General features: G+C 49.3%; 1 protein-coding gene across 4 annotated transcripts in view; it reads left to right on the top strand.

Annotated features, from left to right (window-relative positions):
• Positions 1 to 26,551, top strand: part of XRCC1 (DNA repair protein XRCC1) — a 75,799-nt gene that overhangs the window by 29,616 nt on the left and 19,632 nt on the right. For 2 of the 4 annotated variants that reach the window (XM_077626823.1, XM_077626821.1), the window contains 4 exons: positions 10,412 to 10,599; positions 20,492 to 20,624; positions 21,518 to 21,718; positions 23,708 to 23,783. In XM_077626823.1, coding sequence (XP_077482949.1) covers positions 10,412 to 10,599; positions 20,492 to 20,624; positions 21,518 to 21,718; positions 23,708 to 23,783 — 598 coding nt within the window. Of the gene's footprint in view, positions 1 to 10,411; positions 10,600 to 20,470; positions 20,625 to 21,517; positions 21,719 to 23,707; positions 23,784 to 26,551 lie in introns of all 4 variants that reach the window. The other 2 variants (XM_077626820.1, XM_077626822.1) reach the window with 1 other exon arrangement.

Here is a 26,551-nt window from a genome sequence, read left to right as displayed (position 1 = left end):
TCGCTTGTGGGAATTATTTTTTTTAAAGTTTCAGACGCTGTATTGTGTAATTAATTTGATGTCGCGATTATTTGTCAACTATAGATTGCTTTATTTGGCGGGAAGGGCTGAAGAAACCTGACCTGTTTTTAGAATATAAAACGTTATTAATACATCTTCGGGGGGAATTGTTTTGCCTCCTGTTCTGTGTCATGCGCCCATTGGAAAACTATTTCGAACATTCCACTACTACCAACGGCGCTAACTTCTCACGGGAGAAGTAAAGCGCCATACCGACTTCATGATACCGTCCCCAAACTTTTATTGTACTGGAAACCCCTATTGCCGTGTACATAGCAGCAAGCAAAGCAAAGAAAGATGCTCGTCCTATCTATGTCGAGGTATATAATCTTCAAGTTGTGCATAATATATAGTCCTTTCTTTTTCCGCAGTTCCGCGCAGTAAGATCTTAGTGCTTGAAGTGCGAGTTCGGCGACTGCTACAGGCGCTAATTGAACCGAGTCGACGCACGCTCTTGAAGTTCTCGTCTCGACGTGACTGCGTTTCATTTTGCCTCCTCATATCTGCTCAACGCCCGCGCGTCTTGTGCGCCGAGGTGAAAAGAAGCAGCGGGCAGCCCTTTACAGCGCGGTGTGGTCATTACTGTGTGCGCCCGTGCAAACCGTACCGCGAAAAGATTTTCTTGGTTCTGTGCCCCTTTAAAGCGTGCTTTGCCTTATGGTGGGTCTTTCTCAGGAAAAGCCGATCTTCGCGAACTGTGTTGGTCGGCGAGTTTGATGCGGTGAGTGTGAGGGTATATAAATGAACATACGTGCTTTGCTTTTTTGTGCCGGTTTCCTGAAATTGGCCGTAATATTTTGAGTTTAATGCGTTGCGAAATTTTTGTTACTATGGGTGTCCGTTTCGCCTCGCAAACACTTTTTTTTCTATATTTAAGTGATGAAGATATTACCTTCAAATGATAGCACGTAATGGCCTCTTTCCTAGAGATGTTCACGTTTATATTTGTTTTCTCGCTGTCAGAGTGAGGCAAGATCTTTTCACGGTCACCATACTACTCTCGTAACACGTTTTGGTCACTCGTCTGTCCACCACGGTGTACCTCACATACTTACAGCGTTTTCTGGGCACTTCTCTTCTCTTCCCATCCTTTCTTGGTGTAGGGTAGCAGGCGAGATAATTATCGCAATGGCCGACATATGTGCCTTTCTTTTTGTAAATAAACCTATTTCTTTGTCTTGGTACGCGGAAACGATTAATGCATTACCATCACTGCTTCAACACTGCCAGTCGCATAGCGTGGGTGCCACGGCACTGTGGCGCGTACTTGTGACTCGAATATTTTGCACAGCGTTTCTGTGCAAGGCTGAAGTCGTCCCCAGCGGGTGTGAAGGGTTGCCGCGACAGTGCAGCTGTTGTAGTGGAGTAGAGGCTCCCCGTTCGCGCAGGCTTGGCAGTTGAAAAGGCCGTCCCTATTATTATTTTTTTCAACTACTGGTTCTCTGAAAACAGCGAATTGCGCGAATCGTGGAATTACGAGCGCTAAAGACAACAGGCGACTACTGGAGAAGGGCTAGTCCTGTTTCTGTATTTTCGTCCTGTTGTTTCGGAGCTTGAGTGTCATCACTTAGGACTCACGAAACCAGCTATACAGGCCAACCGTATAGTCTATATGGGGGTTTCCTTATTCCGCGACAGTGACTGTCACAAATTGCGTCACGCCAGCTTAGGGTCACTATATCAGGAAAGTCTCACATTAGTGCTGACAGCAAGATTTGTTCAGTGTGTCTTGATTTGACACGTATATAGTCATGCCCTGTTAATACGATCCACGTCAATATGGAAGACTAGGATTATGGACACTATTTCTGGTGACAAAACGTTTTCTGTATGTTTAGGTCTCGTTAATATGGAAACTCGCTGTCCGGGCAGTGGACTAGGTGGAAATGGACGGTGTCCATTGGGACCAATGTGTTTTTGTCTCGTTAGTAAGGACAGCGGTGAGAACGAAATTTCGGGCAGGTGCTCCGCCTCTTGTATTTTGAGTGCAGAACACTGCGAAAGGCAGTGCGAAATTGGAAATGCCGTAGTAATGGCCTTTTTTCTGTTTGTGTTGTTTCATGCTTTACACTGGTAAGGTGCGCGGTTGACACCGTTTAACACTTTCCGCATTGCATGAACGATTGCGAAAAAAAAATTCTCTCTCCGAGAAGTTCAAAACTATATTCATCAGCTGTCAGCAGAGTGAGTAAGTTCTTAAGATGTGAACAGTAATTGTACGAGATGCTTCATCGCACCAAGAGGCGCCATCAGGCGTTTCACGGACCATTAGGAGCTTCAAACGTGCTTCAACCTGCACCACATGATTTTAAAGATGATGGCGGCCCGATTAATGCACCTTGAGCTTCCAATATTGCCCCCATTTCCACTTCACTGCTGTCGCGAATTGGTAGCGCGTCCCCGACTTTCCGAAGGAGAACGCTATCGCTTGCAGGCTCGAACAAGAGAAGAGAACAAAGATGTCAAACAAAACGAAGCCGTATTTATAATTTAAAGGAAAAGAGCCGATACGAAACGAAAACAAGGAACACACTGTGAACACGCGTGCAACACTACAGAAATAAAGGAAAGAGTTAACCAGGTATTGAGCGTCCCAGGTGAAGCGGAAATTCCTTGCAGACAAGTTGGAACGCGGGCGGTTGTAGTGCGATGCGTCGCTGGCGTTGCGTCGAAGAAATCGGCGGAAGGGAGCCAGGTGGTGGCATGAGCGGTAAGAACACAGGAAGCCGCCGGTGGACTCCCGTCAGCAGCCCGAAGAACTTCGCAGCAACAGAAAGAACGAGCGTATCCAGATCTCGTCGACGGCGTCACGAAACGCCGGAGGCTTACAGCAGGCTATCCAAGGGTGCCTTTAGGCAGCACGGACCCTCAGTCCATCGGCTGCCACCTCCACACTTGCAAGGAACGCCGGAGGCTTGCGTCGGTGATCCAAGGGAGGTCCACGGCAGCACGGATTCAACGTCCGACGGCTGCCACCTCCACGCTTGAATGACCCGATCTCCGCTGCGCTGCCTTCCTTTACACCTCGGCTTTCTGACACGTCAGCTCTCCGCTCCTCGTGCTCGCCACGCTCATTGCCGCCGTCGCCTCGCACACACCCTTCGCACGCGCAACGCTTGGCTGGCACGCGCAACGCTCCTCGGTCCGATTATTTGCTTTCTTATGGCCGCAGGGCAGTGCGCGCACTCGTGAGCGAACATTGGTGAGCCTCTGTGCATTCCTCGAACACACGGGCTTGGCGTCCCGTCTGTTCTCCGTCAGGTAGTTACACGCAGTGACCGAACGCTCTGCGAGTTCTACCTTGAACGATTAATAACTGGACGCCCCACTCCAGTTGTAACCAACACAGTGCTGTGCGCGTGTGTGATTTAATTCCTCTAAAATGAACTAATTATGCGCACAACCTGGACACATTTCTTGTTGTGTAAATAGTTTGTTCATATTACTTCTCCCCCTATCCTCTCTTTCTGTCCCCTCACCTCTTTCATATCATGTCTCCATTCTGCCTGCTATCATTTATTTCCGCTGCCCCAGCTCAGGTGCTTCAGTATCGATGGCAGATGCCAGGGCTAGCAAAAATCTTTTCCCCCCTTTTACTATTATTTTTAATAAAACCACTACCACCACCACTTTCTTATCAATCCTCAAAATTCAGTAATTCTACTCGCACCGCTTTGTTTCCTTGATTTCCAATTCGATTTCTTCATGCTCAATCTAATTAAGGATTTCCTTTTTATTCATAATCTTCTTAATTGATAAGCCGTTTGAGATTCACTTGGATTAGAACTTCCCTGTTTGGATCTGCACCAAACCCTGGCCGATCCCCCACCGTGGGTATGTGCCATCATCTTTCAGGCAACAACAACAACAACGCACCACTGTCGACGCACCGTGTTCACAAATCCTCCGAGGATCTTTTGTGCACCTCACAACTGCCCAACGCTATACATAGAAATAGTGTAATCATGCCATGTATGCCACGGGCATGGGGCGTAAGGCGAAGTGTTGAACGGGGAGAATGAAGGGCAGGCGCATATCACGCATTGTAGAGTGTCGGTTCGACCATTGATGATACTGGATAGCCAGCTCAGCTTCAAGAAACACCTTGGTCACTACGAGTGCACTTGTGAACTTTCAGATCGGTTTTTAATTTGCGCTCCTAGGGTAGTGTTACTACTGGGTAGGCTGTGTTAATCGGAAATGGCGAGGGAAATATTTGAGCCTTAAGAAAGCGCGGAGTCACCTGGGATGTTGCTAAATGTTGAGCGATGTGAGGGCGAAAGATGGCTCTGAATTGACGCAATGCGCCTGACGGCTGGTGGCGGCATGCGGTGAGTCTTGCTCTTGACGTGTCAAGGTAATAGTGCACTAAGGGACCTATCCGTACACAGAGGGGGTTTTTTTTTAGATCTTAACCTACTGAAAAGGGAAGGATGGTGCTGAGCATTGCGATAGAGGAGTATTGGCACCTAATCTTCGATTGCGCGCTTTCTTCTTTGTTGTGAAGCGTAAGACATTACCATACATGAATCACGACGTGGTATTCGCTTGCGACCGCTAAATAATTTATAATCCAATTTCTGCTCTCACCTGTTTCGGTTTCAAGAGCCGAGCGATGGCTTTGACGTGGAAGGTCAGTATAGGGTACATGAGACATGAAAAAAAGAGCGATATAATATCTGCTTCGCCGTTTTAATTCACTACTACGCTAAAGCAAGCCTACCTCCAGAGCCGCAATCACGATTGAAGGAGCGGAGGTTATTTTGCAGTTTTGCTCATATCTCACGTGACCTCTGATGGCATTTGACGTCGTAGCCATCGCTCGGTTGTTGAAACCGACGCCGACACAGGGGAGAGAAGTTCAGTTTTAAAATATTTAGCGGTCGTAGGCAAATACCACGTTGTGGTTTGTGTACAGTAATGTCTTACACGTCATTACAAAGAAGAAAACATGCATCCCAAATTTGCTTTCTATACGCCGTAACAGAATTGTTATTTCTGTAGCATTGTAAAAAAAAGTAGAGGCGGCAAAAAAAAGGGGGACGACGGTAAGGGTGCACATATCGCAGTGCATTTTTCGACAAAAAAAAATGGTTTGACGAAGTCAGTTTGCGGTAAATAATAGAACGAGCACATGCCAGAACAGGTCAGTAAAGAAAGAATAGGGACGGGTCTCGATTCTTCATTCTGTTTTTCTTCAAGCTCTTCTGTTGTTCTGGTCAATGCTGGTTTCATTCGACGCGCGTGTCGTTCGTTTTGCACCGAATTCTCAATCCGCTTCCGGGCTGTCCTGCCGGCCACTGAACGGTCTCCCTGTGCGCTGCCATAACGGGCAGCAGTCTGAAAAGTGGAGCGCTTGAATTCAGTATGAGGTGAGGTTGTTTTGAGATAAACGCCGTCCCGTTTGAAGCCCTCCCCCCTTATCTTCCCTCCTTTCTCCTCGCCTCTGTCTCTCTCTTATGTATTGTTACTACTTTCGTGAAAACGGTAAGGACCTGCGGGGCTGACGAAAAGAAAAAGAGCGCAAAAAAAAAAAGACTTGTCACCGTGTTCGCCCCTGCATCTCTACCGGTGCTTTAGCGTGCAGCTGGCTTCCGTTCGGAGCACGCTGAGGGCCTGCCGGCGCTTTGTACGCGACAGCACCGCGTTCTGCATTCGTGTGGTGATGCCGAAACGCGCATTGTGTTTGTTTACAATCGCCTTGCGCGCACCTAGCAAGAAATAAAAGTAAACAGAGTTATTTTTTTAAGGGCAGAAACGGGCGGTGCTTCCAGACCGGAGGTGCGTGCGTTTGCTGCCCGCCGTAGGCGATGCCTCGTCTGCTTGTGTGAGGTTTAAAACCAAAAAAAAAACTTTTCTTTTTTCTTTGAGCTGGTTAGCATCGATTGAAATTCGCTGGCGCCTCGGGCTGCCAGCGCGTTTTCGTGACTTTAGACTTTATGTAGTGTGCTCCCTTAGTATTGCTTTCTCGTATGCGTGTCCTGGCTGCTTCCGGTCGCTTTCAGAGGCGCCGGGTAGTTCGCTGGCGTGTGCGCACAAGTTCACGTCCTTCCGGTTATTTCAGAAAAAAAACTTTTTCCCTTGCTTTATGCCGGAAGAATCTTAGCGCCGCCTCGAACAAAGAGGGGTCCAATCGGAGCAGTACGTTGTGGTGTCGGATAAGTTCTCGGTAACGTCTTGCCAGGTTATGCTTTCTTTTCCGCGTTGGAAGGTAAAGATTGGTTCCTTCCTGTAAACACCTCGTTCCAAACTGTCTGTTTGTGCACAGCAGAGTCTTCGCTCTCGTCTGCCAACCGCCTTCCTTTTTCCTGGTGTCGTCTATGTCTTTCTGAGGTTAAAATTTTTCTAGGCGTTCTTAGGCAAAGGTATCGTCATAAGCCTAACTACGTCCTCTGCAGGGCAAAGGCCCCTTTCATATTTCCCCAATTAACCCTGTCCTGTGCCAGCTGCGGCCACCCTGTCTCCGCAGACTTTCCTAATCTCGTCCGTCCGCCTGCCTGGCTTTGGCCTACGTATCGTTACCGGAAACCAGTGCGCCCTCTATTTTCCTCACTGTATGCGGCTAGGGTGCAGGTGTTATCAGTTTTGTATTATCAATTTTGTAGTGAGCACAAACTTCATCGTTTTCGCCCCGTCACATTCGGGGAACCATCCACTGCGGCTGCGTCCACGAATTTCGTATTTGAGAGCGCTGCTGTCGCGCGGCGCCAGCCAGCGCGTACGGTCACTCGGGATTCTGTCATATTTCGCGCGTTATCTTTTCATCGCGAAAAAAAAAAAAGCCTCTCCTTGATTGCGATTAAGAAACGGACCAAGACGTGATGACGATGTCGGGAGTCTTGCTCGCATGTTGAGGCACCCCATTTTACAGTTGAACTATTAGACTTTTTCCGAACGTGACTGTCTACTCCCAGGCTCTTCCTATAACGGCCAGAAAATGTTGGCTTCTAATATACAATCAGCTGTGCATATATTCAGAATAAGAAGGGACCGAAAATTTGTTGGATTTATACAGTTGGAATTAACGGGAGCCTTTTAATATTATTGATGTTTACCGGACTAAACCGGCAGTTCGAATTAAGCGAAGTTGAATTAACGAGAGTCCTCTCACTCTGGTTTACGTCATCTTTCGTTTGCAAGCTGTTCCCATTAAAGAGCAGCGAGCGCATCGAAAGAAAACAGTGATCAGTGCTTCGCATGCTGTTGCATGGCTTGCACAGCGTAGTCTCCTCAACCTTTATGAAGAAGGAACGATTGCATTACGTACCGAATTCAGTCGGCTGCATGGGTGACATTGCTTTAGCAAGTGTTTATACCGGAAACCTCATACAGCATTGTTCGTGTATTCCATTTCACTTCGGCTTACTTCGGGAAAATGTTCGCTGATTTTTGTCTCGCGGAAAGTGTATTTATTTTTGCGCTAATGTGTCATAGCATAATTTCGCTTTGATCGGACACGGGGGCATAATTTTTTTTTTAATTTTCGCTTATGTTCGATAGTGCCCGAAGTCTTGGCATTTTGCCGTCGGAATAACGCTGTAAAAAGTATAAAGTTTCAAAACTTCATGCGCACATTTGCCATGCGTAAATGGTATGGAACGTCTGTGTTCGCTGCTGTTGTAAGTAATTGGATTCTTACCTCGCAAACTTTTTTCATTCCGGTATAGATCAAATCATTTCCCTCCCTGGCACTCAAACATAGATAGCGTCGAGTATCGCGTGGCATTCGTCGTCGGTCGGCTTCTGCCCTCTCATGTGTACTCCATTTCTCTAGTCTTCAGTTGAGAAAGGCCAGCCACGTGTTTACTCCGAACATGCGGTCGTTTATATGACACTGGTGCGCTTTCGGTGTGTGGCCAGAAAGAAAAGAAATTTGAGAAGAGAAAGAGAGAGAAAAGAAGAATTGAAATGTGAAAGACGTGCGTTATCCCGTGTGGGCGATGTGAAGTGACTTCGATGAAACACATGGCTTATATTTCGTTTCACGAAGCTGCTGTAATAGAGTGTGGGCGAGTACTTCCTTTTCAAAGTGCTCATATAGAGATGCCCGTTATTGTCTCGCAGTAGAATTCAAAAAAAAAAAGTGGTGCCAGATCTGTTATGGGGAGACACGGTCTGCGGCGGGTCTGTTTCAGAAAAAACCTCGTAAGGTATTGGATATAGCCTTATAGACTCCACAGGTCTTTAAACTCCCGTTCCATTGCTTCGGCGTACTGTGGGTCGCCTTTCTGGACTCGGTTTAGCCACAAATTGAATTTTCGGGGCGGCTGTGTTTTCTTTCTTTTTGCGCGCCAACAAAGCTTTCAGTTGCCTCTGGCACGTGCTACGGCATAGCGCACCTCCGGAAGGTAGCTTCTGTCTCTTTTTTTGTTTTTCATTGAGGAGTGAATTAAAATGCAGAATAAAGTTGATTTTGATCGAGCTTTCGTGGACGCCGTTGATTGAACCGTGCGAATTCGGGTGGTTGTGTGTTGTGTATGAGAGTTGTTTACGCTTTAAAGGTTATCTGCGACAGTGAGTAGCCAGTTTGGCCTGCACCCAATGACGAGACGTCGCGGCCCTTTTTCTCAGCTCTTTTTAGGGAAGCTCTCTCAGATGCCCGTGCATTCTATCGTGGCCGTATTCGTGTTATTCGTCTACTATACGTCTAATTCTCTTCCGCTTCCTATTCTTCCGAGCTCACCTGTCTGGATGACGTGGGTAGCCGGTCGTCCTATACCCACGCAGCCGTGTATGGAATGCACGGTTATAAAGACATTGTATTTTTTCGTTGTTCTCCACGCGAACTCTGCGTTGTGGCTGCAATAAGTGGCGCCACGGAAAGTTTGCGTGCAAAACTTAGAGTTCATTCCTGAATAAGAAAAATAAATAAAAATACCCCTCCTCATCTTCGACAAGCGAAGAACTGAGTGGAATAGGTGTTCCTTTGCCTCTCTCCTTCCACCCCTTTCTTCCTGGCCTTTCGCAGTTTCAGGTGGACCGCATAGCCACATATGACACCTTCTTTTTTTTTCAAATTACGTGCACTCCTAGCGCTAGATGCTCCTGACCGTGCCCACGTGCCGTTACACGCAATTGTTACCAGAGAAAGGTCCGAACCCGACCGCGGCGGCTGCGTTTTTATGGAGGCGAAACGCTAAGGCGCCCGTGTGCTGTGCGATGTCGGTGCACGTGAAAGATCCCCAGGTGGTCGAAATTATTCCGGAGCCCTCCACTACGGCACCTCTTTCTTCCTTTCTTTTTTCACCCCCTTCTCTTACGGCGCAGTTCAGGTGTCCAACGATATAAGAGACAGAAACTGCGCCATTTCGTTTCCCCCAAAACCAATTATTATTATTAAGGTCCCTCTTCACACAGCTGCGACCTTAAAACGTCGCGCTTTGCACTTGTGAGCGTCTGTCTCGGTTTGTCCATGTAACGCCGCTTCGGCACGTGTGCACATACTACCTTGCGTGTGGCGGCGAATCGATCGTTTGTTCTCACCGCCGAGTCGTTTATTTGCGCCTGGCGAAATCTTTTCCGGGGAGCGCTTGCAGGTTAGGGGTTCCACGAAACTCTATGTAAACTCGATGAGATTGCGAAGGTAGCCACGACGGTGCGCACTTGCAGTAGTGCGCCTTGTTCTTAAAAAAAAGAGAAGACAAAAAGCGATGACGCGGCGCGGATTGCATTTGCTTGCGCAGGTCAGGTGTGCCTTTCCCATTCACTAACGCGTGAACCGCCGACCTTGTCGCTGGCACAGTTTTCGGGTGCACAGTCGGATCCTGATTCAGGTGTTTGAACAGCTAGCGGATGTGCGAGTTCGTGAGCCCTTCGTTTGTTGTAGCGATACTGTCTGCTTCGATGCAAATCCGAGCAACGGGCTCAATCTCTGTTGCTGCTACTGTCGAAATGTAGACTAAATGAGGGAAAAAAATTGGAGCGTCGTTGACGTAATGTGACCGGAGTTTCAGGGTCAGCCTAAACAGTGATGGTGTCGATATGTGGGGAGGAGTAATGGTCATGTGTAAGAAGTTCAATGGACCACACCACCCATAAATCAGTGGCTCACTGGACCCATTGCCAAGGGGTCACATAACTATTGTTAAGGGGCCACATGGCAATCAATGGGTCATGGAACCTTGCCGCATGAAGACGTTTCAGGCGAGCGAGGACCGTGATATGGGGGTGCTAGGTCATGTTATAACGGTTAAAGTCGTTGAAACTTATCTCAAAAGTTTATCAAGCGAGTGACTGTGTATCAGCAGTACAACCGTTGTACGAGGAGCACCCGAACCTGGCTTTGTGAGAACCAGTGCGGATCGCATTCGGTCACTGAACTCGCCTTGCTGCGTGCGTTTGCCACTTGCAGGTACAAGCTGGGCTCCTACCACCGGCCCTCAACCCCCGAATGCGACGACGAAGATGACGATGAGGCCGACGGTGGTAATAATGAGTCGCAGAGCCCTCGGGGGCGGCCCGCTCCTAAGCGGCCCCCCGCGCGAGACACCGCGGCGGGAGACGGAGCCAGCGACAGAAAGGCCCGTCGAGTTGAGGAAGGTGAGTGAGCCAAACGCGAAGAATTCAACCGCCAACGGTTCAGCCGGCTCTCACTAGACGTTTTTAGCATACCGGAGACGTACTACCGGAGACCGGTTTACCGGACCCCTCTCGCTCATGCGCAGAGGCATTGTTGAGGTGAGGGGGAGCCACTGCGCATGCGTAAGTGGGGTACGGTAAACCAGTATACGTCTCCGGTATGCTAAAAACGTCTATTGATGGTTGAACTTTCGGGCGGAGCTCTTCGTGTGCGTGTTGCTGCGTAGTGTACCTCCGTGGTTGGCAATGTTTCGATAATGCTGCGACACAAGATATCTACCGGGCAGCCCCCATCAGTAAGGAAAGGTAGTCCGCCATCCTCCGGCCACAGGAAAAAAAAAGAAAGGTACACAAAGAAAAGAAATCGTTTAGTGTGCTACTACTGGATGCCTCGCTAGCGAAATACTCACAGGATGGTTCCGACTATGTAACGCGTTGTTCAGCGGCAGCTGTTTAGGCGTTTAGTTTTGGGAATATATTCCTGACGCACTGGTGTAGTAGTCAAGTGATGCACCCCTGCACTGGAAGGCGGCTGTTCCAAGCAGAGCCACCCGTAGGGTTACGCGACCCAGGTTGACCGTGACATAAGGTCACCTCACATCATGTCGCGTGACCGTGACATTAACGCAACCACCAGTTACGGCGAGAAGTGGACAGAAGAAAAGCCCCCTCTTCAGAGGAGAGGGAAATGCAAGTTGAACAGGGATGCCGAAGAGAGGGTGACGACGTCCGGTTGTGGGTGGAAACGTGGAGAAAAGGAAATCCCCCTTTCCTTTTCGTTTGGCGCGCGCGAGGGGCGCCATCTGGTTAACAGCGGTGGCGAAATGCGGACGCAGCCAACGCAGCTCTCCGGTTCAGTTTGCAGCGAGCGAGGCGAGCGGTAAAATGTTTCGTCCGGAGGCGAAAAAAACTTATCTACTTATGGGTGCTCGACCTACTGCTGTGTTTACCAATGTCATAACAGCTATAAAAACACTGCAGTCAAGGTACCGAATATATTTTAACGCTTTCCTTGGAGGTCATGCATGCTTGCTCATGCACAGAGGGTCTACAGGAAATTAGTGCATTGTGGAACTAAATTCATGAATGTGCTCTGAGAAAGGGTTGACACTGGCTGGGGTCTTTTGAACGTGACATCACTGGTAGTAGTCAAGAGTTTCTTTGTGTATTTATGCTGAAGGAAAGAATGCGCTCAGCGTGTCACAAAATATGTTCTACGGTGGAGTTCTTGGAGCTAGCATCTCAAGTTTCAGCCTTCGTTTGTTGTGCTCATCTGCGGTTCAGCGCGTCGATTTTGTTTCTAGATTTTTTTTCGTGCGTGTGTGTATGCTGTGGGTGCGACGTCGTACTTCTGGGAGTGCTTATGTTGTTTTTCACATTGTTTCACCTAATCTTTTGTGTATGTATTTGTACCATATACAGTGGTTTAAAATTTTGTATATTTATTTGTTGCATTCCCGAGATCTAAAATCCTGTTCTGGATGAACAAAAAGAAAAATAGAGAGCGGTTCAATATTTCTTGGATTTCACAACATCGCTAAACCCTTAATTTCTGGAGTTAATCTTTTGATTTTAATATGGTTTATTGTCCCAACGCAACTCAGACTATAATGGGCGCCATAATGCAAGGTTCCAGATAATTTCGACCTCCTGGGCTTCTTTAATCGTACAGTACGCGGGCCTCTAGCATTTCGCCTCCTTCGAAAAGCGACCGCTGCAACCGGCATCGAATCAGAGTCGTTTGGGTCAGCAGCTGAGTGCCATAAACCAGTGAGACATGGCGGTGGCCTTTCTAGTGTTAAGTATTTACCAAAAGAGAAATACGACCAAAATAATTCATTTAATTGATGCCTTCATGAAATACCTAAAATGAATGTCCTCTAAATTTGGAATATGCTCAGCAAGAAAGCCTTCGTTTTTTTTTTTTTGCTTAGAGCTATGCTTCTTGAGGGGAATACACAAAGTAGTGTCAATCCTGCAGGATGTAGAACATTATCATCTGACATGCGTAGTAAGGGATTTTTTCGCAATTCTAACCGACCATTTACATAGTGGATGTAAGTTACATAGCCGATCTCATTGTCTGGGTCAATCAGGCACTCGTTTCTGAGACTGTAAAGGCACTAAATTAATCTGAATAAGTTGAACTGCGCTGCCGGATGTTGCAGTGCCGTCGGGACTGCAACACATACATTGTTGCTCGGAATCGATGATCAGCCCAACGAGAAAGCAACTTAAACTAAATGTAGCAGTGGTGACACAGCGGTGGCGTCAAGGCTTTCAATGCGTTGAAATCAGCAGAGAAGCAGGCGTTGACTCAGAATGGCATCGCGGCCAGTGCGCGTGTGCTATATGGCCGGGCTGACGCGGACGCACCGGGCATGAGTAATGCACTGGGCCACCACGGCCGGTCTCGAATCGGGCGCGCGCTCTGCCCTCCAGACCGGCCGTGACTGAGCGTCCGGTTAATGGGGCGAGTGCCACGAGGCGGCGCTGGCGATGTGGTCGCTGCTGGCGCCACCATACCAGCGCACGGAGCCCATACTCTGTTTCAAACATCACGCGCAACGCTGTCAAAGCTAGCGCTCTTCTTTGCGCTGACGGCATCCGCGACCAAAAAGTAGTGCGTTATTTATGATGAGCGAAACATAGTAAATGATTTCCCTGTAGGCTTAACACATGGCACATTTGTCATAATCTTGATTAAATGCACTGTTATTGCGGACAGCAAGCCGTCGCCTTCTCGTGCCATAGACCACTCTGGCACCGAACAAGCGCAGAGTAACACGCCTCCCTTTATTTTCCCGTCCGGACTATTTCCGTACCTCTCGCAGCGTTGCACCTGATGTATGAAACGGAGTATAGCACTAGTCGGCCACTTGCGAAAAAGCTGTTATGTGTCCTGGTGAAAGAGAAAACCGGTTTCGCGGCAGCTGCTGCCACGTGGAAAAGACGAAACCTGTGCACGCCAGCTGCAGCCATGTGGAACGGAGGGCAGCGCTCCTGCTGCAGCCCAGTGGAAAGGAGGCAAATCGGTTTCGCCCCCAGCTGCAGCCAAGTGAAAATGCAGAAATCGTGTCGCGCCAGCTGTCGCTTATCGTCAGTAAAACCCTCGTAAGTAGCCTATGGGAAGGTTCCATACATATTGTGCTACTGCACCTCTGTCGCATTTAGTTTAACGAAGTAGATCGGGGAGGTCCATTTTTTTAACGAGCTTACCTATTATCCTCTAGTAATCATTATCTTCTGAATCATTATCTTCTGGTGAAGTGGTAATTTATATGCCCAATTGTTCGCGTCAATGCGAGCAGGCAAGTCAGCCGGCGTTGTGTTTTAAGAGCGTTAGCTCTTACTCATCACGTTTCGAGATTTCGTGGGGTCTGCTACTACCCTTGATCACAGAGCCATCTGTGGCAGCAACTACTCCTCACGTTTCGAGATTTCATGAGGCTTCCTACCACCCTGAGATCAAAGCGCCATCTCTGGCTGCAACTAGAAAACAGCGCATCTCGCATTGAGACTTGTAGCGCCATCTACAATAGCACTGTAGAAACAACCACCTGCCGCGTGCCAATGATGACGTCACGGTCCAATATGGTGGATAGAGGTGAAACTATGTCAGTATGACGTCAGGGGAGGAAATGGTGGCATAGTTTCGGTTTCTAGACTCCAAGATGGCGGCCATTAAAATTGGCTGTGCCCTCTTATCCCTCCCTCACCAGAAACTATCCTAAAATGGGTAGGAAAACTGTCGAGTTACGGGACCGCTATACATGTATACATTCGTTCCGCTATATATACTCCGACAACAACGGGCACCCATCCGGGGACAGCTGCGAAGTTGCTTAAAAAAAATTGAAAGATGTTAGTGTGATACTCTGAAAACCTTGTTCGTGGCCGCCATGCTGGAGGGTTAATTCGATCTGGGCCGTCATAAAATGCGTCTTTGTGGACCTGTCCGCCTTTCCGTGCCCGTAGTGCGACCGCAATGTCGCTGCTGCCTTTCTCGGGTCCCACGCACAAAAGGGACTCCTCTCTTTGTTAGCAGCGCAGCGTCTTTGAGTTTCTCTTTTTTTCCCTCTGGTGGGAGCGAAGGAGTGGTCTTTGTTTTCGTCTTTTTTCTCGAATTTTTTTCGAGACGGGAGTTCTCGCTTGTTACACTTCGGTTCCGGAGATCGTGCGGAGCTTCGCTGGATAGGCGCTGCCTGCGGGGCACCTTGCTCTTTCTGTTTCTTTCTTTTCTTCCCCCCTTTTTTTTCTTGCCCATAAAACGGAACTCGTGTGCACACGCAAGTCCAAAAACGATCTGCCGCGTGTTTACGGCTTGTGAACGTTCACTGTTTCTGGACTTTCCGATATTCGTGCGTTCCTTCCTCTCGTTTTGTTCCCGAACGTCAAGCGACGCGTCGTTGCTGAACGGAGGCCAAGTGGAGGAAGCGTGCTTTTTGGTGTCATCTAATTCTCCGTTCTTGAATGTTCCCCCGCTCAGGGACCCCGTCCGAATGGTCATTTTTTTTTCTTAGAATTGCCGGGTGACATGACTTTCTTTTAGACCTTATAGTCCCCCCCCCCCCCCCCCCCCCCTCCTACGTGCTTACGCCGAAGTATGTTCTGTCGACTTCGGCACGTGCCTTCCGCGGGAGAGCGACATTCACTTCAGTGCACCAAACACTGGCCAATCCCCCACCGTGGGTATGTGCCATCATCTTTCAGGCAACAACAACAACAACAACAACAACAACAGTGCGGCGCGCTGGCTCGTCGTTGTATTTCATTCACTGCTCACGGGGGACCGGAGATGACGCATCAGTTATTGCACTTGGCCCGTGCCGCGCTGAGGCAGACATGGTTGAACTTGTGCGGCTTGAGCTTCTCTCGCCGGAGGAGGTGGAAAAAAACTTTATTCAAAACCAGCACTAAGGCACAGTGAAAAAGAGCGCTTGCTCCGCCAAGGCCTGCTGATAATCTGCCGAGCCCTAGTGAAGCCAGGCACTCCGGGAAGAGGGGGCGGGTAAGGGGAATAAGGAAGGGTAACGACCCTATTGTACGAGTGCAGGATGCGTTCTTTGTCTCCCTGGTCTCCGGACAGTTCGGGAAGTGGGCTTTGTCACGCCATCCGAAGTTGCAGAGCATTAGTTTGAACTTTCCGAAGGACTTTGTTCTTTGTTACGTTACCGGAAGGCCTAGCGCGGCTCCATATTTTTTGCGCAAATAAACGGAGAAAAACAGAAAGCTTTAGCTGGATGCGTGATCGCAATCCCTGAATGCGGTAGCGAATTGTTTTGTGCGGTCAGGTATAACGGTGGAAGGTGGGGCGCGAATTTTACTAAGACACGACAAGCAGAAAAAAGAAAAGAGGCCGCACCTTCTCTCTTATCTTGTTCCTTCGGGAAACCAGCGCCTTGTCACCGCGAACGAAAGGTAGACTCGCCGAACGGAAAGCTGGACGCGCTAGATTGGGTTTGCCATGGTAAGGCATAAAGTGCGCAAACTCCGTTTCCCGATACTTGATTGATTTTGCATCGCCTGTATTTCTTTGGTCGGAACTTTTTGTTTTTTTTTGTCTGCTTACCGCGTTGCTTTTAGTTTAGATCGTCCCGAAAACACAGAAAGCTCAGTGAAGCAGATGGCAGGCATGCGTACGCGTATACGTTTTTTTTTCTTCAATATTTCTCGCTGGTTATTTGTTCCCTTCGCTGCCAGGCGTGTGCAATTCGTATTATATTTCTAAACGCCGTTTTAGCGTTGCTCTTCCCACTTTGGAGCCACCGTCTCGCGCCGTGGGAACCGGCCCCTTTCACCGTGCCGTTTTCCACCCCGGTCGGCGTCAAAAGCGGCCAAATCAGCTTCACTTGCGCGATATTTGGACTAGTGTGGACGGGGTTTTAGTTGTGGATAGTATCTCTTTGGCGAGGGAGAAGCCATGCTAACAGTGTGTCGTAGCATCGGCTGCCGCGATCGGCTTCCGCGAGGAGCCGTCAATTCATGCGCGCGCTTCCGACAGGCTCCAACTGGGCATGCGCGGCACAGACCTGCTACTGCGCAGGCGCGGCGCAGGTCAGTCCCCGCAGGCGCAGCTCAGTTTCCGCGTAAGCGGATCACGGTGGCGTAACACAGGTTGCAGCGTGCTAAAGCTCTCTAATCTCACCTCCATGTTCCTCGTTTGTCTTTGAACCCCGCTCCGCGCACTCTGTCTCGCGCGTTCTCATTTAATCTGATAATATTAATGAGGGGAAGAACTGTAATATGCGCCGATTATGAGCCTCCTCTGCTCCCTCGCCAGCCCCGTTAATGCGCGAATTGCCGCCAGGGCCGCTGGCTGGAGCGGAGCAGGGCCCAAACATTCGGGTTTATTCAAGGACCAATCGTCCCGGTGACTCTCCAAAGTTATTTTCCAGCGCGCAGTTCGTGTCAGCGCGTGTTGGGGATTAAGAGGTATTAGCGCGCGGCCGTTTAGTGGAGGGACCCCGGCGTTCAAGACTTATGGAGCGAAAATAACGAGAATGGATGGCCCTGTTGCGTTCACTAAAGAGCGGTTTCAACTAGATTATTGTTCCCGGGGAGGCTTTCGTTCGGAATTGCTTTCGACTGCGCTCTGAAGGTGCTTGTTGATAGCGGCTGGCGTGCGCTTTCGTGGACCGGTGCCTATACCGAAGCGTAGAACCGCTCCCCCGAAACTCATTTCGCTGTGTTCGTTCCTCGCAGACTTGGGACCTCTTAAGCCCGTAACTTTGTGCTCATTAGTTTCGTAAGGTACTGGCGGCGGGCTGACTGACATGTCCACGGTTCTCTGTATCCAAGCGTGCTTTTTTGTAGCGATAGCTACATTACGATAGCATTTCGAGCCTTCAGCGTGGCGGTGGCGCCACCCTGTGGCTGCGCCGCCACGCTGTCACGTGGTTGGTCACGTGGTGCGGAGCAGCTGCCGGCGGCGCGGCGCCGTGGCTGATCACGTGGTTCGTCACGTGGTTGGCCACGTGACCAAGTTTCACTCGGCCAGCTGTAGCTTTCGCGTCCAGGTTTAACCAGAGCTAAACCACCGCCAATTTTTTTTCGATGGCAGTAGCGGCAGGGATGGTGAGTGAGAGGACGTCAACGGGTCATCATCGGCGGTTATTCGATCTGAGGATCTCGTAGAACAAGTTCCGTGTGACGCAGATACAGTTTGTGCGAAGCCTGTGACGTCGCGACCCGGTGGGTTCATGTGGTCGGACGCGTCCTTTTGTGGAGCCCGAGGTTGCTGTCGTGCAGCGGTTGGAGGTGGAACGGAGAGCCACTTATGTGTGTTTGACTTTCGGGTAGGCTAATTATAGAAGCACCATGGGCGAGTCGGAGCCGGCACATAGATCTCCGCTGCAGCGTCTCCTGAAGAGTAAAGTGCTTTTTTTTTTGGTTCCGGTCTTTTCGTAATCGGAAGGTAACCATGAAGGTATTAGCTCGTAAAGCCGCTTTGTACACAGTCGTGTACATTATAAAGTCAGTTTTCTATGAGTGTGTTATCCCTAACACTGATTTTTTTGTTTCGCGCTTTTATATATTTAAATGCGGTGTTTTTTACGTTGTACAGCCAGATCAGTAGTTAATAACTTTTAAAAAAATGCAAACTTAGCCGCATGCGATTCAACATTGCCATTAAGGCTGATTTTGCCATCTACCTGTAGGTTTATGGTGTTGAGTGCAGCGGTCGGGAAAAAAAGTATTTGAGTGCTTACTCCTCATATTTTCTTTTCTACAAATGCCAGTGATTATCAGCGAGCAGTAATCTTTCACCACCACAGTTCGTGCATGTACACAAATGTATACAAATGGCTTTGGCGGAACTGCACTGTATGCTTTGTACAGAGGGCCCCTTCTACGCTCTGTAATGTGTATACGTGTATTTGCGATTCAGCAGCATGTTGTCCGGAATGTTGCTTGACTTAATTCTTATTCTAGAAGAAAAAATGCATGGTGTGACGGAAAAGTATGCCCTAGGCTCACGTTACACCGGTTCGGGAACCATCCTGCACTGTGACTCTGGAGGAAAACAATTAATGAACGAAACGTGACTGTCACGCGTCAACCACGTTTTAGCGAAAAGTGTGCTATCCAGGACAATGCTGCCTTGCCAGAAAGCAAGACAATGTCGGATGTATACAAACCTCCGGTAGTATCCACTCCATCCACAGGGGAAAATGCGTTTGCCGCCGCCTGGCTCTAATACATGTTACAAAGGATAGGCTTCTTACCGTAGACGTTGAATCTTTTAAAGACACTTCGGTCGGTTTCGGAGATAGGGATCAGCCTGCCTGATGAAACAGACAGGCTAATCCTGAGCAGCTGGTGTGATATGGTTTCCTTCTTTCCTCATTTATGTAGCTGGCGCGACACTTAGTTGCTGCTGTCGCGAAGCCAGTTTTCATTCTTTACACTTGCCCACCTGCCACGGTGGCCCCTTCCGTCTTCGAGAGCATCATGGACAAAATAATCAGCGATTTTATTGTAACCGTTTTCTTCACGGTAAGTCATTGGTTCAAGGTCCGCCATGCCCTTGTTGTAACCCGGGTTAGCCAGTTGGCACCAAATGCGTTAAGAATAAAATGGAACCGAATAAATACAGCTGTTATATTATACTCGCCCTTGTCAGAAATCAGTGGTCATCAAGGCGCTACCCGGGGAAAATAACTAGGAGGTTTCTGGATGCAAGACGAGTTAAAAATATATGATGTGTGGTTTTCATCAGTTTCGACTGAGGTGTGGTTCTCCAAAAGAGTGAATGTTTTTGAATGGGAAGGTATAATGACGGAAGGTATAGGTATAGTCAGTGTGACGTGGAGCCGGCGGCGAATATGCGAAACCCGACATGCGCGAAATGAGACTTGCGGAGGCAGCTTGAGCAGCTGTGATGGTGTCAGAGATCACGTGAGTTTTTTGCTAGCGCTTGAGGAAATCTCTCCACACTCAGCCGCTAAAAACTCTTGGGCTGTAAAAGAGAAATGCCTTCCCATTGACCGGCGAATCGACGGTAGTGAGCTCGACTTGATTGCTTCTCACACCTTCCTGCTTCCTGCCGTCCGCGCTCCGCTTCCTCCATTTTTATTCCTTCATCGGGAGGGTCAGATTACCCCGCCTAATTGCCCTGCCGCTTATCAAATGCTACTTGTAGAACGTGCTATCCCTATTAAGTTACAATGCAGTGTGGGTAAGTTTATCATACCGCTAGTCGAGTACAGAGCGTTCTGTAAAGCGAAGCGTTACTGTTAACCTGCTTACCCTCATGGCTGCTGGTAAACTTACCCTGTCCCTTGTTGACTACCTACCTCTCTGTAAAGCGTGCTGTCACTGTTAAGCCGCAGTGTCGTGCGGGTAAGTTCACCCTTGGACTGTTGTGCTGCAACCAGCTTTTCCTCCACCCTAAAATCTTGTGACTCTTATAAAAATGTGTATAGAGAGTCTATAGAATTTTATTAACTCTATGGCCTTCCTATAGATATTTCTTTTTTGTATTCATAGTCTATAGACTACCTATCGACAAAAGTCTGCTTAAAGTGTATGGCCATAAATCTATAGGTTGTCTACAGACTGTCTATAGACTGTCTAAAACTGTCCTCTAGGGTTTGTCTGTAGAGAGTCTATAGACTTTATAGACAGAAGTGTATGAACAGTCTATAGACTGTCTAATTTTTTTTGTAACGGTAGTGTGCGCATGTCTGCTAATTTCTTTCCAGACCTTACATTCTAATCAGCGGGGGACAGATTTCCGCCTCAAGCACGATGTAACATGTGCCGCGAAAGCTAAATGTTGTGAGCAACATTGTTTTTTCCAGACGTGTTCGTGCCTTTTGTAACCGAGATACGTACCTCCCAATGCTAGGCGACCGATCGGAGCTTGCCGAAGCCTCGCGGCAGAGTGACGAGGAAGGCGAGGCTGGCGAGAGCGATTTTGATGCCCCCACAGACGTCGACGAGAAGGACGAAGATATCGACACCGAGGAGGAAATCGAAAAGTGCGTGTGCTCGAACTAACTAAACTTGGCGCCCATTCACTTTTTCCCTCTTTTCCTCTTCAAGCGAGTTTCAGACAGGCGCTGATAGCTTGTTGCCTTACAGTTGCTGTGCCATGTGTGCTGATTTTGTGCCTCGAATAGAGTGCATTGCGCGCTTTCGTTCAGGACGGAAACGGCACCTCTTGGGTGCGTGCGAGGCCTTTACGGGAAACGTTCCATCTCCGGAGCGTGCGGCTCGGCTTACAGCGCCTGTATTGGTCATTTTTCGAGTCGTACAACCTTGTGGACAATCCTCGTACGAGAGGCTCGCGGTCTACGCGATTTCTGTCATGGCGTCGAGTTGAGACTGAGCCCCGCTTGGTGGCGCTGCGGTGCGTTCTTAGCGTGCTTTCGTGAGGTGCCTCGACGTTCAGCTTATCTTTTTAAGGCGACAGCGGCGCCGCCATTTTGAGCCCCAGATCCGACTAGGCGGTGCGGCAGTATTGTTCCCAAACGCTGAACTTTCGGCCGCCCGGGCCACTAGATTGTGCAAAGGAGCTTCCAAACGTAGAAGTCTTATTACAGGTTGAAACCCGGACGCAATCTTCGCCAAACGAAATGGCGTCGCCCGACCGAAGGGTAGTTGTCGCCAGTCTAAGTGGAGGCACTGGCATAGCTCAGTCTACGTTTTCTTTTTTAAGTTGTTGGTTAGCCACTGAGCCGTTCGTTTTGTGCATCTTTTGTGCAATCGTTTTCTTGGAAATATGCGTGCTCCCGGAGCCGCAAAAGTTTACCACAGCCTCCTCTCTTTTGCGCGCGTGATCCCGAGGCACAGCGCATGTTTGCTGTACACTTTCACGAGCCCAGCGTACAGAGTGCGGTGGAGGCAAGCGTTTGGCCCGCGCTGTACGCAGAGTGAAGCAGCAGCAAGCGGCGGCGAAGGCTGCGGCATCCGGTGGCGGCGGTGCCCGCGCCGGCGCACCTTCACCCGAGCGGGTTCCGCTCGACCTGCCCGAGTTGCCGGATTTCTTCACGGGGAAGTCGTTCCTGCTGTACGGTGATTTCCCGGAGGACGAGAGGCGCGCTCTCACCAGGTACATCGTCGGCCACGACGGGTGAGTGCGGATGCGCGGGAGCAATCTTGCCGCGTGCTTTACGGGTCGGTGATTGACTCGCTTCGATTCGATGTTCGCTGCTTGTGGCGGCCCAGGACGCGCGTAACCCAGCCTTGCCTTTGGAACGATAGTTGCGAGGTGCAGGTGCTGTGCCTTCACGCGGTGGGTGTATCTTTGCGGGTTCACTGTTGTCTCTTTGAGTGAAGCGAGAAAAACGTGCTAAATTGAAATCTCAGTCCCTCAGCTCTCTCAGTGACATCTCTGTTGTGATATAGTGTTGTTCTTTAGGGCCCGTGGGCCGCAACCGTGTGTGCACACACACACACACACACACACACACACACACACACACACACACACACCACACACACACACACACACACACACACACACACACACACACACACACACACACACACACACACACACACACACACACACACACACACGCACGCACACACACACACACACACACACACACACACACACACACACACACACACACACACACACACACACACACACACACACACACACACACACACACACACACACACACACACACACACACACACACACACACACACACACACACACACACACACACACACACACACACACACACACACACACACACACACACACACACACACACACACACACACACACACACACACACACACACACACACACACACACACACACACACACACACACACACACACACACACACACACACACACACACACACACACACACACACACACACACACACACACACACACACACACACACACACACACACACACACACACACACACACACACACACACACACACACACACACACACACACACACACACACACACACACACACACACACACACACACACACACACACACACACACACACACACACACACACACACACACACACACACACACACACACACACACACACACACACACACACACACACACACACACACACACACACACACACACACACACACACACACACACACACACACACACACACACACACACACACACACACACACACACACACACACACACACACACACACACACACACACACACACACACACACACACACACACACACACACACACACACACACACACACACACACACACACACACACACACACACACACACACACACACACACACACACACACACACACACACACACACACACACACACACACACACACACACACACACACACACACACACACACACACACACACACACACACACACACACACACACACACACACACACACACACACACACACACACACACACACACACACACACACACACACACACACACAGTGAGAAACGGAGACGGATAGATTGAGAAAACCAATGAAAAGAGTAGTACAGTTCTTTTCCGATACCACATCACCGAGCTGGCCGCGTGGAACATTTTTCTGAAAATAACTATTTGATCAGCCCTTCAGCGGCACAGGCAAGCCGCAAGAATTATGCGCCGATTCCTGTTCCCGGCATGAAGGAAAAATGTTGCAGCTCTCAAGATTTTTGCGGTCCTCTTCTGTGCGCTGCAGCGAATTCGCTGTTACGGTTACGTTGTTCGAATTCATTGTTACGTCTGGGGCATAATGTAGCTGCCAGTGGCACTGTTTCGGCACGTCGCCGCGGTTTCCTGAGTTCTGGCAGCACACTTGTAAAGAGCTTTCGCACACACAGGTCGCCCACTTTTTACGCTAGTTAAATCTTTTGTCGTATATGGTCTTTGTGGAAATGTCGTTTAGATCTTCTTGATGCCGCTGGTACTGTTGCGCATGTATGTCTTGCTTCAGTGTGCCTTGATTTGTTCCGGGAACGTAGTTTCTAGCGCTTAAATTTATGGAATTTCCAGAACGGAGTGCAGTTGTCGGTGTGCGCTGCTTCAAAGCGAGAATTGGCGTTTCGCGCATCCCTCTTCTTGTTTTCGGCGCAGAGACCTCAGGGAGAAGCTGGACGACTCTGTGAAGTTCGTTATCACAAAGTCAGACTGGAGCGACTACTTCGACGAGGTAAGTGTCGCGTTCATTGCAATTCACGTAAAGAAAGAAAAACAGTACACATTCTAAAAAAAGAAGGCGTCGTCTGTTTGTTACGGCAAGAACCGGAAAAATGCCAAAAAACTCATCTTGTTCATGTCGTTATCATTCTTACTCGGTAATTAGTAACAGGACGAATTGCGTTGTTTACCGAGAATCGGCGCAGTCGGAGTTGCACGGACGTTTCAGACGGCTTAAGCGCATGTCCTTAAGGTAAGACTGTTGGATAGGAACCTCTCTTCAAAAAGTCAGTGAAGCATTAAATGCACTGCGCAAGAAAGTATCGGAAGTAAAGCATGAAAACTAAAAATTAATGTGGATTAGCACAGCTAATCCAGGATATACAAAGCGAAAGCGAGATTCAAATCTCCACTGACCTACGGAGCCGGTTGTGCGCCTTTCCTTTCGGGAAAATGAGCGGCCTTTGCAAAGTTGTCAACGCCGATGAACTCTGTGAACGCCGCCGGCTCACTTGTTTTGTTTGGTTTTTAAGGAAAGGAAATGGCACAGTAACCGTCTCACATACCTCGGTGGACACCCGAACCGCGCCGTAAATGAAGGGATAAAGGAGGGAGGGAAAGAAGAGAAAATTGAAAGTTGGATTTTGAGGAAAGGCGCGGCGCTGCGCAGCGGCGAAACACCTGTGGCTCGGTGTTACTATTAGCGCATGCGCAATAGTGACTAGGGAGAGAGAGAGGGAGAGAGACAGGGAGAGAAATATCCGCGGCGAGGCGCGCGTTGTGACGTCATGTGCCTCCTCGGAGCACCGCCACGGCGAATTCGCAAGTTCGCGGCCAGTAAAGCTTTTGCTTTAAAACGATTCTAAAGCGCATGCGCCTTATTTATTTATTTATTTTAAGAATACTGCAGGCCACTGCTCGGCCCTAGCAGGAATGAATTTACATTGTTACATTACAATGAATTTACATTGTTCATCCGCTTTGAAGTCCTGCCGCCAAAGGAGCTGCAAAAAATAAAATCTATAATCGAGGAAATAAAAAAGGTGGTTCAATGTTCCGCCTCCGTAGGCGTACGAAGTCAAGTGTCCGCTGACTGCTTTTGCTTCCGAGGCCAAATGCAAGTTTTGCAAACTGGAGTCGCAAAGCAGCCGCTGCAGTTCACGTTGCTGCTGTCGTGTGGCTTCGGGTTCCCTCGAGAACATACCTGTTACCTTTGGTCAGTACATCGGCTTTTTTTTCTTTTCTGGAGTGAAACCTTCGATTTTGTTCCTTTTAGCTCGCGAGAACGAGAATGCAGATGGGTGTCAGCTGTTTGAGCCTTTGCGAGCGAGAGTCACTCGTGTTCTATTTAAAGGGGTACTGAAGGAAAACAAGGGAAGCAAGCGGTCAGGCTTGACTTGTAAGTCACACTCCGAGAACAACGTTTTTGTTTTATCTCTTGTGAAAATGGACACTTGAGCGTGGCTGCTGAAATTGCAAATAAATTACCCGTTTTCTGCTCTCATTTGGCACCGCGACAGAATTCAGGGAGTGCAGTGTTATTTTCTTACCATGTCGTCTCATAACTCTGCAGGTTTTCTGCTAATAAGGGAAAACGAAGGCGTAACCTCTTCACACTCCGATCGAACGTGCCATTTTTTTTTTGCAATATATAGCAACAGATGGCGCCGCTGTGCTGTGAACCACTCTTCATGCTGTGAAGTCGTCCCCTCAGGACACGGTTGGGAGGTCGAGCGGCCGCGGCATGGTGGTTAAAGAGTGCGAATGACCCCAATAGCTGGTGTCTGGTTGGCACTTCTGTTTCACACGCTGCGATTTTCGCCTCTGGACGCTGCGAGTTTTGTCGGTGTGTGACAGGAGAGAGTGTCGGTCTAACCGCACACGGCTTGCTGCGGGTTTCCATCCTGTTCGACTTTAATCGCGGCGTCGGTGTGATCGCTCTGCGGCTGTCCAATGGGGGAGCTCTGTGACGTCGTGCTACATGCGGTCACGTAGAGGAGTAGCCGACGGAGTCAACGGTGTTCCGAGCGAGTCTGAGGAGACAGCAAAGACCTGCTGCCCCGCTGTGACCTAATTCGCTGGGTACTCGCTGCATGTGAAAGCGCTCGCCGTAAATCGCGCAGTGACCTCACCGACTTCGCCGAATAATTTTCCCTTCTAGTCGAAGCGTGTGTAACTGGCCTAAGGCAGCTGCCCACGACGGCTTCACGCAGGCCGAGATAGAGGCATGCGAAGCGAGCGACGTTTCGTACTCGCATACATCGGTAGCACTATTCGCGTCGCTTTTCCTCTTATTGGGAGGCCCACATGAAGGCATGTGCAATTTGCTGCTGTGGTTTATAGCTCGAAACAGAGAGGGCGCCACAGACCCAATCAGGTGTACTGGAGATGCGGTGTAACATATAACGGTCCAAATTTTCCAGGTGGACCCAGGGAACTCACGCCGTTTAAAAAAAAAAAAAGCATTCGTGGGGACCTTCCGAACGGTTTACGCCGATCCCGTATGCCCTGACCACGGAGCAAGACTATATAGGAGGTGAAACTCCCGTCAGCGCTAGCGAGCGCAGGCGACCAGATAAGGTCACAATTGTATGCGCCGACGGGTCCGTATGCAGTGGCGGCGCCATGCGGCGCCTCGTAGAAGCCGCAGCGAAAAAAAAAAATGCAGCGCCCGGGCAGGCGGCTCCGGCGCGCTCTCAAAGCAGACGACAAGCAGACGACACGGGTGTTTGCTTCAGCGGCCACGCCGTGACGTTGTATTTCTGCGCCCTTAAGTCAATC

This window comes from Amblyomma americanum, chromosome 6 (genome assembly GCF_052857255.1).
Source record: "Amblyomma americanum isolate KBUSLIRL-KWMA chromosome 6, ASM5285725v1, whole genome shotgun sequence".
Classification (NCBI taxonomy): domain Eukaryota; kingdom Metazoa; phylum Arthropoda; class Arachnida; order Ixodida; family Ixodidae; genus Amblyomma; species Amblyomma americanum.
The sequence above is the reverse complement of the archived record's forward strand: the minus strand, read 5'-3'. Positions and strand labels throughout refer to the sequence as shown.